Raw genomic sequence first — 13,025 nt, 5'->3', positions numbered from 1 at the left:
AGTCAGTGCCCACAACCATAACGTTATATGGTCTCTGAGAAAACACCATTTGGCCTTGGCCAGTAGTCTGTCTTGGTCATCGGTTCTGGACTCCAGTTTCTTCCTCTTGTGTGGCTTCTGTTGACTGCTGCAGTGAATGAGATGTGGTTCAGTTGAACAAGGCTACCCCTCTCAAGAACTCCAATAGAAAAGTCTCCAGACAGACAAGACTCCCCAGTAAGTTTTGTATGGGAGTTGAGGGAGATGATTTGTTTTGTTTTTGTTTTCGCTTTTGCAAAAGCGAAAACACAGCTTGTGACTGCCGAGTGCTCACTCTGCCACACACACCCAACCGCAAGGGCAGAGGGGAGCAGGAAGATGCAGGCAGGTCTGACTCGGGGAAATGGGGAAGTCCTGTCTAAACTGGATCTTGACAGGCTTGCCTCGGGCTGCAGGAAATGGGCCAGGTAGGGAGAGTATGGGCTTGGCAGATGCCGAGTCAGTGTGTCACGTGTCCAAATGTGCTAGCGTACATGCCAGACTGCATCTGGAAGTCCTGTGCCATTCCTAAGGGCAGTTAGCGACTATCAGTTTGTCATGCAAAATGCTCCGCGGTTAAGAGCACAGTCCGCTCTTCCAGAAGCCCAGAGTACGGTTCCACATGGCGGCTCTCAACCATCTGCACTGGGATCTGATGCCCTCTTCTGTTGGGCAGGTGCCCATGCGGATGGGGCACTCGTATAAATAGAATGAATCTCTTTTCAAAATTAGAGAAGGATTTGCAGCCAAGGTTGAAACGCTGCCTGTGATCCGCTTCACTGGGTAAATAGGACACTTGGTGCCACGTGAAGGGACACTGACCCAATCTGCTTCCCAGTAAGCGAGCAGAGGGTAAGCAGATAGGGCCTCACGCACCCTGAAGATGTGTGGCAAGGCCCTGGAGCCAGAGCGTCTGAGTGCAGTGCTGAAAGGGGCCTCTTTGCCCATGACATGTGCTGTCAGCCCTCCCCCTCAGAAACTGACAGGTTGCTTCTCTAGTGCCTTAAGTCTGCCTCATCTTGCCATTGGGCAATAGAAAGGATCTGCTTCACGCAGGCACTACCAGGCATGAAGAGTGGCAGCATTAAAGGGCACAGGAAGAAGGTCAGAAGCAATGCATCATGGGCTGTTAAGGAGGGACACATCTGCAGAGGCCTGGGGTCTTGTTTGAGGCTTCTTGGTGGCTATAAAGCTGTGGAGTGCCAGTGTCTGACGTATCGACTCTTACTGAGAGTAGGAATGAGTACAGTGCATCCTGTGAAGAGTGTAAGAAGAGGTGAGTCCCTAACACCTGACGCTTGTGCTTCGTAGCGTGGCCCCTCCTGGATGGCACAGGGACATGAAGTGTCCCCCTGTACATTTGCGTGTTGAGTTGTGCCTGGTGTTAGGTGTTCAGGTGCTTCGTGGTGGCTAGGCCTGACACCTCACAGGGCCTGAGAGTAGATGAGTTCAGCTAAAACTTCTCCCCTACCTCACAGGAGGGCCAAACCGAAGAGCCAGAAGCAGAGGAGCAAGCCCATGACCAGCAGCCCCAGCAGCAAGACGAGTACTGAACCACCTCAGCAGCTCTTGACGCTTCCATCGCGTGTGGGGACTTTCCTTCTGGAGGATTGGAACACGTGTGTGGCCTGGAGCCCAGTAGAAACCAGCTGTTCCCACCCTGTTGCCATCGACAGTGATATTGCATCCGCCAGCCACTGCACTGGGTTCCCACTTCTTTTGCCAAGATGCATTAGCAGACGGCCATTCTGGTCACCTACTTGCCAGATCATAGGGTCACATACCTTCAACTCCACCACCTGGCTGCTTGAGATTGGTTCTACCCTTCCCTCATTCCTTTCCAGAACAACTCTTTCCCACCCCAACACCACCACCATCACCACCACCACCCCTTTTTATCCTGGTGTGAAACAATGGTAATTTGATATATGGTATTTATATTGGCATCTTTTCAACCCAGTGTCACTAGATATCACATGCATTTGTGGTGCTTTGATGTTTGCAAGTCTAACCTCCTATCATAAATTTGGTCAGATGATTAATTGGAACAAAGGGAAGCAGATACTTGATATGAAAGCCATACGACAGTAGCTTGTGTCATGGGGAAAACAATTCCTCCCTCTACTCACAACACTAAAGGGAAAAAAAAAATGAATTCAAAACTAGGAGTTCAGGGCCCAGCAGTGTTGATAGAGCAGCGCGTTAGACAACCATGCAGTTGTTAGTTTCCAGGCTTCACTCACAGACAGCAGCATCTCAGCTCCGCCCTTGCTCTGTGAGTCCCCGCCCCCTCTCCGTCCCCAGGTTTTTTTCTTTCTCAGGGTCCTCTTCAGTGGAGGTCCACTCCCTGCAAGATGTCCTCACGGCAGTCGGCAGTTGCAAAAGTTGGGGTGGGGGGAGGTGGTCTCAGAAAGCACGAGGCTTCCTGCCTCATCCCTCTTCCTCCTCGTAAGAGCTTCAGCCCAAGTCTTGCAGTTCACGTTAGGGGAATCCATACTAGGGGGTAACTGGAGGCTGTGTGCCCCGCATGCCACCATCTGCATCGTGTTGGTGCCGGCTGCGAGGTTGGAGGTGAAGACTTGATGGGTGGCACGATCTCTCGGGAGAAGGGTGGCTCTACACAGAACACCAGTGACCCCCCCCCATTACCTTACTGCCATCCCCCCACCCTCCCACCCCCACAGCACCGGGGCCTTCCCTCTCATTGACATTTGCTAAACTGTGGCAGTTCATAAAGGGGAAACATTAGTGAATTGAAAGCATTCCTTGTTTTTAACTATTTGCACATTTTCTTAGTCTTTCCTGATCGTTGCCCACCTCCCCGTTTGGACGGATGGTACCCTTTCCTAGCTCCCTCGTTTTATTTGATTTTGATTTTTCGTTTACTGTCACTGGTCATTTGGCCAGCAAGTGCAGAAAAACAAGAAACAAATGTGCCCACCCCACTTTCCACTTAAAAAAAAAAATCTCAAAATAAATTTCTGAATTATGCATCATAAAGCTTTGAAATTTCTTTTATTAATTGACGGAGTACTAACCTTAAATTCCAGCATCGGAGCTTTGCACCAAGAGAAAGCTTTCCAAAATAAACCTTTTCAGCAGAGTTGTATGTACTGAGGTCTATGTGGAAAAGATGGCTTGTATTTTTGAGATGATCACAACACACCATGCAGAAGTGGACAGATGTTCCATGGTGATTGGTTCCCCGTTCTTCTCTCTCCTGCTCGCTTAGCCCTGCAGTGGCAGCTCATCTCTCTGAGGCTGGAAAACCTTGCTCCTTGCAGTGACATCCTCCCCAGCCTGGTTGTGGTAGTGGCTCTGCTATACACAGCATCGGGCCTAACATCGGGCCTAACGGTTTGTTGCTCTCTGGACCTTGTTTTATTCCTTTGCATTGTTTTTTGTTTGTTTGGTTGGTTGGTTGGTTGGTTGGTTGGTTGGTTGGTTTGGTTTGGCTTTAATAGCTATTGTAAAGAGGTACAGTAAACAGCTACCTGAGAGGTTCGCCTACCTGCCCAGGGTGTCTCAGTGATGCCCAGGGACTAGATGATTCGTGGCCACACTCCTGTGAGTGGGTACCAGGGAGTCAGGCTGTTGTCCTCTCCCAAGCCTGGGATGCTGTTAAACTTGCATAAAGCTCGTCCATGCCTCTTGCTGAAGGCACTCTGTTCCTCTCCACCTCCTGGACTACTTAGCTGAAGACCTACTGACCACATGTCTTAGCCTGAAATGAATGTTCTCCAGCTGAAACACCACTCCATTCTCCTTCCCTGGGGCTCGGGCCGGACCCTCACCTATCCATTTAGAGAAAAGCACACTCCTCTTTGTGTGCCCATCTTAAATATCTTCTGGAGTTTAGGCCCCAGATGATGCCATGGATGTGTTGGAGAATCCTTCACAGCTATTTCCAAGTTGTTCTCAGGCTGAAGCCCCTACCGCTGGGCACCCACCACTCCTGGATGAGAGGACACATTCATTCCTATCTTGGCAGTCAGGGCACACATTCCTCTAAGGCCCACCCAACTCACAGGATATCACATTGGGTCCAGAGGCCTCTCGGCATGTGCCCCCCGCCCGTCCCTCTCAGGAAATTGATTTCTTTTCACGGTCTCCCACACCCACTGTAAGCTGATTATAGCAATTTTGTTACCACTGTCAGATTGGAAGTGATCGAAGCAGGGGACAAAGAGAAAGCTCATATTCATTCTGAGTAGAGAAGCAGGAAAAAAAATGTTTAAAAGATAAACATCCTGTTGAGCTGAGAGAAGTAAACTCCAGAAGGGAACCAAAATTTCCTCCCTTTCCTGGTGAGTGTTTCCATTATTCCGTTAAGGTTTAATATGCATTCAGATTACTTTTACTAAATAGTACACCATAAAGCTTTTGTTATATATTAAATGTAAACTGAAAGGAATGTAAACATATGTATTGTTAATTATAAATATCGATAAGTAACGGCATAATAGATAAAGAGGTCTTATTCAGATGCATCATGGTCATTTTTCATTACCCACCTATTGTCGCATGGTAGGATAGCTTTTTTGTCTCTGAATATGTGAATAACTTGACTTGCGTTCATCTTTTTACATATTTAATAAAAAAAAATATATGTTAAAAATCTGCCTGGGCTTACAGATTCTTACCTTCTTATCCCAACAATGGTCTTTCCAGTGAGGACATGTCTGTGTAACAGGATGTCCGTGTGGATTCACAGCTCAGCCCACTCTCTGTTAGTGACTTACACAGGGAAGGGAGGGTATCTGCATTTGTTGGTGGGGAAATGTTTTAGGAGGAAGTGCAAATACTTACTGGAAATCAAATGGAACAACTGTAATATCTTGGAATTTACAGTTACAATTTTACAAAGTGTCATAGTTAAGGTTACTGTTGCTGTGATGAAACACTATAATCAAAAGCAACTTGGAGAGGATATGGTTTATTTGGCTTACAAATCCTGAATGGCATTCACTGAGGGAAGCCAAAATGGGAACTCAAACAGGGCAGTTCCTGGAGGCAGGAACTGATGCAGAGGCCATGGAGAGGTGCTCTTTGCTGGCTATCTTCACATGGCTTGCTCAGCCTGCTTTCCTATAGAACCCTGGGACCACCAGCCCAAGGATGGTACCACCCACAATGATGGCCCTCCTCCATCAGTTAAGAAAATGCTCTACAGGCTTGCCTACATGAGGCATTCTCTCAGTTGAGGTTCCCTCTTCTCAGGTGACTATAGTTTGTATCAACTTGCCATAAAACTAGTGAGCACACCAAATGTGTGTGTGAGAGAGAGAGAATACTCTCCCCCGCCCTCCCCGCCCCCCCCCCCGTGAGAAACCTTGCACTTGTGAGTAACCAGCAGTTCGCCTGGCACTTTCAGGTGCAGCCTGCCCCACCTGGACAAGACAATGCTGAACAAGTATCTACAGGGAGAAGGTGACTCTGGTGGCGAATTTCGATTGTCAACTTGACTACATCTGAGGTTAACCAAAACCCAAATGGCTGGGCACACCTGCGAGGGATTCTTTCTTAATTAAATCCTATCAAGTGGAAAGACCCACTTCTATTCTGTATCTTTGGAGAATGAAGGTACACCTTTAGTCCAAATCTTTTGAGGTACAAATATACACCTTTAATCTGGGCTGCACCTGCTGGCAGCCTATATGAAGGACAAGGAAAGGGGAAGCTTTTGCTCTTTGACTGCTTGCACTCACTCTTGCTGTCAAGTCCATTCTTTCACTGGCATTAGAGCCTTCTTTGGGATTCCAGTATATACTCAAGATCAGCTGAGACATCCAGCCTAGTGGACTGAAGAAGCTTCTTGATTCTTGGACCTTCCATTCATAACCAGCCATTGTTAGACTAGCTGGACCGCAGCCTGTAAACCATTCTAATAAATCCCATATAGATAGATAGATAGATAGATAGATAGATAGATAGATAGATAGATAGTCAGTTAATAAGTTCTGTTTCTCTAGAGAACCCTGACTAATATACCAACCTAGGGAAGTTTTTCTAGCAGGACTCAGTTCGAATAAGCTCTTTGTATAGTGTTTTTATGTCACTCACATTGATTACTGAGTCTCAACAGTGATGTAGCAACATAAGCTATAAATGGAACACAGAAAGTTAAAGGTATTGAATGAATGGAGGTTCTAGGTATGGACATAACCTAGAACCTCCACTCAGATGTAGCCTGTGGTAGCTCAGTAACCAATTGGTTTCCCAAAGTGAGGGGAACAGGGACTATTTCTAACAGGAACTCGATGTCTGGCTCTTTGGTCTCCCCACCCCCGAAGGGAGGAGCAGTCCTGTTAGGCCACAGAGGAGGGCTTTGCAGCCAGTCCTGAAGATACCTGATAAAACAGGATCAGATGAATGGGGAGGAGGTCCCCCCCATCAGTGGACTTGGAAAGGGGCACGGTGGAGATGAGGGAGGGAGGGAGGGAGGGACTGGGAGGGAATGAGGGATCGGGACACGGCTGGGATACAGAGTTAATAAAATGTAACTGATAAAAAAAAATAAAAAAAAATAAAAAAAAAAGGTATTGAATGAAAAAGAAATATACCAAAATTGGCCCAGCAGAGAAGGGAGTTCCTGAGGCATCGAGGTCAGAATATGTAAGAAACCAAAAACAGAGGGAGGCTGGGAACCCCTCTGACCTCAGGTTACATGCAGCAAAACAGAGCATGTGCAGGAGGGGGTCAGGAGGGGTCAAGATCACCAAATGTCAGAGAAAGCAGATGCTGTGTAAATGACCAATAAGGAACTCTTTGGGCCCAGAGCTTTTTACCTCAGACCTTTCCAAGCTCTGTGGACAACTTTAGTTCATGGGAGTGCCTTTCCTTTACTTAAACCCTCACATGATGATGATGATGATGATAATGGAGGAAGCTGGAGAGATGACTCAGTGGTTACAAGCTCTTCCAGAGGAGCCAGGTTCTGTTCCCATCACCCACTTTGTAGTTAACAGCCATCTGTAACTACAGTTCCATAGACTCCAATACTCTCCTCTGGCCTCCACCAACACCACACATACACAGCACACAGACATGCATGGAAGCAAAACACCTTTACATATAAAATAAAAATGAATCTTTACAAAATATTTTTTTAAATGGCCCAAGTGACAATTGATGGTCCCGTGCAGACTTGAACTGCAGGTGGCTGTGGTGTCTCTTCTCTTCCTTTCCCTTCTCTTCCCTCCCCTTCCCACCCTGAAGCCTGAAGGTGTTGGCTTTCCATCAGCTGCTTTAAAGCACTTACTGGAGGCCAGCTGTGTGTGCTCCTATACCACTTTTGGGCAAGGTTCTTCTGTTCTCTTTAGGAATTGTTCTCTTAGAGGTAGGGAGAAAACCACACACCATCATCCTTGCCTATCATTTCTTCCCAGGGCATTTGGGTGGCAGAAGTCTTCAAGCCAGGAGTTCTGAGATCCATGCGTGAAGCACATGGATGCCTTCTTTAATTCAGCAGCATGGGCTTTAAACACTGGGTCCTATGCTTTGATGCCAGTGCAAATGATAAAATACATGATTGAGCTTCCTTAAGAGGCACTTGGTGTACTGTAGGAAGCCTTTCACTGGTGGTTCAAGTGTGAGATGGCCTGCTCTTGTTAAATCCCTTCATCTAGGAATGTAATACACTGCTGTTGGTCTGTGGAAGCTCCTGAGTCCATAGACAGAATGAATGAGTTAATGGAATTCTACCATTTGCCCTATTTAGATGCCCGTCAGTTCTTGTGATGGCCATTCTTGGTTGTCAACTTGACTACATCTAAAATGTACTAAAAATTGAGAGCACACCTGTGAGAGATTCCTGCTTACTCTGAAGTGGGAAGATTTTCTAATCTTTGAGATACACCTTTAATCCAGATCTTTAATCCAGATCTTTAATCCAGATCTGATCTGAGCCATACCTGCTAGAAGCCTGTAAAAAGGACATGGAAGAAGGAAGCATTTGTTCTTTGCATATATGTATACATATACACATACATATATATATATATATATATATATATACACATACATATGTTTGAAGCACATAGCTACCTTCTTTAATTCACCAGCATGGGCTTTAAACACTGGATCTTATACTTTGATGTCAGTGCAAACATATATTTATTAGTATATATAAAGGATAGATATTTTCATATACATTTATATATTTATATTATGTAATATATATTTATATTACATATGTATTAGAATATGTAAAGGATATATATACATAAATGTATATATAGATATAATGTTTATATATAGAAAAAAACTTAATATATAGAAAAAAACATAAATATATATATGTTTATATATAGAAAAAAACTTTTTCTAAAGATTCGCTTTTATTTTATATGTAAAGGTGTTTTGCCTCCATGAATATCTGTTTGCCATGTATGTGTAGTGCTGGTGGAGGCCAGAGGAAGGCACTGGATTCTACAGAACTGTAATTACAGATAAATATACATATATAATATCCTATAGATGTCTATATATCCTTTACATATTCTATATATAACTATATAGAGAGAGATTCATTCTATAAGTTCTGTTCTTCTAGAGAACCATGACTCATACAGTTCTATAAAATTAAATAGGCAACTTCCTCACACTGAGCATGAAGGCTGCTGCTAGTAAACATTGCTAATGCTGTTTCTGGTGCCAAGGCAGTGCCAGAGGGCATAGGGGTTGGATCTGGACTTCTCTGGGCTTCTCAGTTCCTGTTTTGCTGAACTGGAAACTCATAGGATTTTACAGTGTGTCCCTGAAGGGAAGCTGAAGCTGAAAGAAAAACTAATGATGCCCCACACACCTCCTGGCCTCCAGAACTTGGGCTCTCGGTACAGGCCTGGACTCTGACACACCCTAAGCAGAAAGGCAGGCCCAGCCAAAGTTAATAGCCTGACTGGCTTTTTATTTCCTCTGAAAGAAGTGTGAAGCTGGCTCAGGTTGCCAAATTTTAATCTCTTAATCATGTTACTTGTAATGTTTTGAACTCCTTTATCAAGACTGGGTGTAAATTCTGCGTTTCTGAAAAGCAATGACATGTTAATGTACCTTTAAGTGTATGAATTATCAGTAGGAGCCAACCCTGTAGCCCTGTGTGTTCTTCCAGAGAACTGAAAGCTAAGTGCACACTTCCTCCTGAGCAGCAAGTAGCCTCATGTCCTCATCCATAGCCTTGCCTCTGGAAGGTCATTTGTACAAAACAAAGGGTTGGAAAGGTTGGTTTCCAAGGCTAAGTGTACAGCTCAGCTCTGATCACTTACCTAGAATGTCTGAGGACCTGGGTTCAATCTCCAGGAGCAGATTTCTCTTGGTAAAAGGTTGGCAACTCTGACCGCTGAGTGAGCCTGTAGGAATTACAAAGTACTGGAAAATTCACATTTACATGTGCAGAATCTCATTCCTATAAGGGGAGTGGGGAAGTGAAGCCTTACCCGGCCACAGAGCAAGATATGAAAGACAGTCCTGATAAGACCTGATAGACTAGGGTCAGATGGAAGAGGAGGACCTCCCTTATCAGTGGACTTGGGGAGGGGCATGGGAGGAGATGAAGGCAGGAAGGAGGGGTTGGGAAGGGATGAGGGTGGGGCTACAGCTGGGACACAAAGTGAATAAATTGTAATAAATAAAAAATTATATTAAAAAAATCAACTCATAGGACCTGCGGTTGCTTGCACAAGACAAACCCAACATCAAGCCAGTGAAAATTCCAGAGCAAATGTGGAAAGGCGTCAGAGGCCCTCCTTTGGTAACTGAGCTAGTAGTAGCTGATGTTTGGAAGGAAGAGTCTCTCTTTGGCAAGTATAGGTGCTGGTAAGTCCCCTATGCTTAAACAGGTTGCACTACACGCGTGTATGTGTGTATATAAGCAGTACTAATTTGACTCAAGTTTTTAAAAACAATAAAAATAACGGGCTCGAAGTTGGGGAGGTAATGAGCAGGCTGTGGAGCAGAGGACGTTGGAGGGAATTAATGGTGAATGGACATGACCACGATCCATGTTTTCGATTTCTCAAGAAAGTGGCCCGAGAGACGGCTCAGTCGTTAGGAGTAGCAGTTGCTCCTGCAAAGGTCTTGGGTTTTATTCTGCACATGCGTGGTAGTTTACAAGCACTTGCAGCCCTCTGTTTGAAGGGCATCCAGTGCTGCCTCCTGACCTCTAAGGGCACCAGGCATGCACATGGTATACCTGCAATGCAGATAAAACACATATGAAATAAAATGTTAAATGTAATGAAAAATAATAATTTTCAAGAGTAAATAAAATATTTTATGTGAAAAGAAAGGAAGGAAGGAAGGAAGGAAGGAAGGAAGGAAGGAAGAAAGAAAGAAAGAAAGAAAGAAAGAAAGAAAGAAAGAAAGAAAGAAAGAAAGAAAGAAAGAAAGAAAGAAAGAGTGGGGAAGAGAAAGCCAATATGAACTTTTCCTGGGGACATTTTTCAGTTTTCTCGAGAGAGTAGTTCTGACGCGAGACAGGATGCTTCCCAGCTGTCCCCTAGATGCCACAGCATCCTTGGCTGCACTTCGCTTCTGAGGGCATGGTGAGTGGCTGTGCCCATGTAGCTGTGAAGGACTCTGTCTCATGTGACAGCACCATGAAGGAAATCAAGCAGGGTGGTCTAGCAGCAAAATTTCTAGAAAGCAAAAACCACACTGTGGGCAACTCCTAGTTAGAACAAACAAGTTTTGTTCCCTTATGGCCAGTTTATATCTGGCTTAACGATTTTACCTCCAACTACAAGCTCTGTGTTACACTTATCAGATGGCATTATGAAGTGACGTCATCGGCTGCTGAGAAGCTGGTGGTGTGGCAATCCCACATGCCTGTTCACCACCTGGCTTTCAGACTGCTAGGAAATCCTCCCCTGGCATATTCCCATGTGCCTGTCCTCTGTGCCACATTCCACAAAGCAGAAAAAACGGGGTATGTGGGGTGGGGGTGGGGAGGATACATAGAAACAGCCCCAAGTCTAACCAGGGTGCTTGCAGTTAAACTCACTGCAGCCTTTGTGAAAGAGGCACTAGGGTTTTAAGCTCTGTCTCTGAGGTTTGTTGTGCCTTGGGCAAACCCCCTTTGCTAGGAGCCACACCACACAGCCTTCCGTCGGAAAGAATGAGTGGGAAGGGGAACAGCAGTATGAGAGATGGCTCCCCTTTTCTTCTAAGATTTTAGAACCCTCCTGCAGCCTTTAGTCAGCTGTTCCTGTTTTCACTCTCAGCCCATAGCTGGCCCAGCAAGAACAGCCCTCATAAAATGAGGTTAGTCACAGGCTGCACCCACCATCATAGGACAAGCAAGGTGAGAAGCCAGGGCCTACCCGAGAGCTGAAGGTACACAGAGCCAGGGTGAGAGTGAAGGATCGGAAGCATCGCACAAAGACTGCACCATCCACAAAAAAGAGCCAAAAGTACCAAGTTCCTTCCCTGTCAGGTGACTACTCCAGAGAGTAGTCCTACAGACCAAAGGAGAAGCTGGCAGTTGTTGCATCACAGATGGTGTTCACTTGTGGGCATAGTTCCTAGTGCAAAGACTTACAGCTTCACGTGGGACACAGCTTAGGAGTCTCCACCAGAAAACACAGGAGGTGAAAAAGGACCAACCTTCAGTTCTCTTTGGTTTTGCTTGGCTGACACTGACTCTGGAACCCACTGTGTAGGCCAGGCTGGCCAGGAGCTCACAACAATCCTCCTGCCTCAGGCTCTCATGGGCTGAGATTACAGCATAAGCAACCATGCCCAGCCTTCTAATTTGTTCTTAAAAACTGAAGGAAGCCCAGCATGCAGAAGCAATCTGTTTCTCTTAAAACCGCGGCACTGGATTCTGTGTCCCCGGGGGTATCTACAAGAAGAGGCATTCTGGACCTATCAAGTTCAGGTCACCTGCTTCTGGTAGGAGAAGAAACAAGGTAATTTTTCTAAGTTTTTTTTTTTTTAAGATTTATTTTATGTATATGAGTACTCTATCTTCATGCACACCCAGAAGAGGCCATCAAATCCCATTACAGATGGCTGTGGGCCACATGTGGTTGCTGGGAATTGGAAAAAGCAGCCAGTGCTCTTAAGCACCGAACCATCTCTCCAGCCCGTTTAAAACAGCATATTATATAAATTAAAGCAGAGAGAAGAGAATGGGAGAAAAGAGGGAAGAGATGAAGCCAAAAGTAAGGTTTGTAGTTTTATTTGCGCCCTAACATCTCCTAGCCTCTCCCAGGACTGGAGGAAACAGCCCTCTGAGTTTCCAGGGAGGCAACACAGTCAAGGATGAAATCATCACTTAAAGTGTCCATCAGGGCTGAGGAGATAGCTCAGGTGGTAAGGCGCCCGCCTTGCAAGGGGGCGGAGTTGCCAAGCTTGTGATCTCACAGAGATGGAGACACACGGATTCTAGCCAGCTAGGCTAGCACGTTTGATGAGGCCCAGGCCAGTGAGAAGCCATGCCTCAAAAATCGATAAATAGATGGATGGATAGATAGATAGATAGATAGATAGATAGATAGATAGATAGATAGATAGATAAAAGAGTGTTTGGCTCCTGAGGAATAACACCGAGGGCGTCCTCTGCTCCCACCCCACACACTCACTATCCAGTATACACTAGTAAGGGCACTGAGGGATATCTGCATAGCTCCTGCTAGGTGCCATCACTCTCACACACACACATACACACACACACACACACACACACACACACACACACACGCACGCATGCACGCACGCACAATTCAGTATATATTAGTAAGGGTCCTGATGCTAAGACTGGTGGATAGCTCCTACCAGGCACCCTATCCTCCCCCTCCACACACACACACACACACGAGTGCACATCTAGCACTCACAGATATGCACATACACATGCACACGAACTCGAACACACACAGTCCAGTATATATCAGTAAGCACACTGATGCTAAGGTCTGCAGACTTTCTGCATAGCTCCTGCTAGGTGCCACTACACACACACACACACACACACACACTATCCAGTATATATCAGTAGGAGCACTGTT

At 45.7% G+C, this 13,025-nt stretch overlaps 1 protein-coding gene across 3 annotated transcripts in view; it reads left to right on the top strand.

Annotated features, from left to right (window-relative positions):
* Mapre2 (microtubule associated protein RP/EB family member 2) overlaps positions 1-4,638 on the top strand; it is a 141,877-nt gene extending 137,239 nt beyond the window's left edge. For all 3 annotated transcript variants that reach the window (XM_060377605.1, XM_060377604.1, XM_021626759.2), the window contains one exon: positions 1,497-4,638. In XM_060377605.1, coding sequence (XP_060233588.1) covers positions 1,497-1,571 — 75 coding nt within the window. In that variant the 3' untranslated portion in view covers positions 1,572-4,638. The remainder of the gene's footprint in view (positions 1-1,496) is intronic.
* Positions 4,639-13,025: the final 8,387 nt, after the last annotated feature.

This window comes from Meriones unguiculatus, chromosome 2, assembly GCF_030254825.1.
Source record: "Meriones unguiculatus strain TT.TT164.6M chromosome 2, Bangor_MerUng_6.1, whole genome shotgun sequence".
NCBI lineage: Eukaryota > Metazoa > Chordata > Mammalia > Rodentia > Muridae > Meriones > Meriones unguiculatus.
Note: the sequence above shows the minus strand (reverse complement) of the source record. Positions and strands in the feature narration are given on the sequence as shown.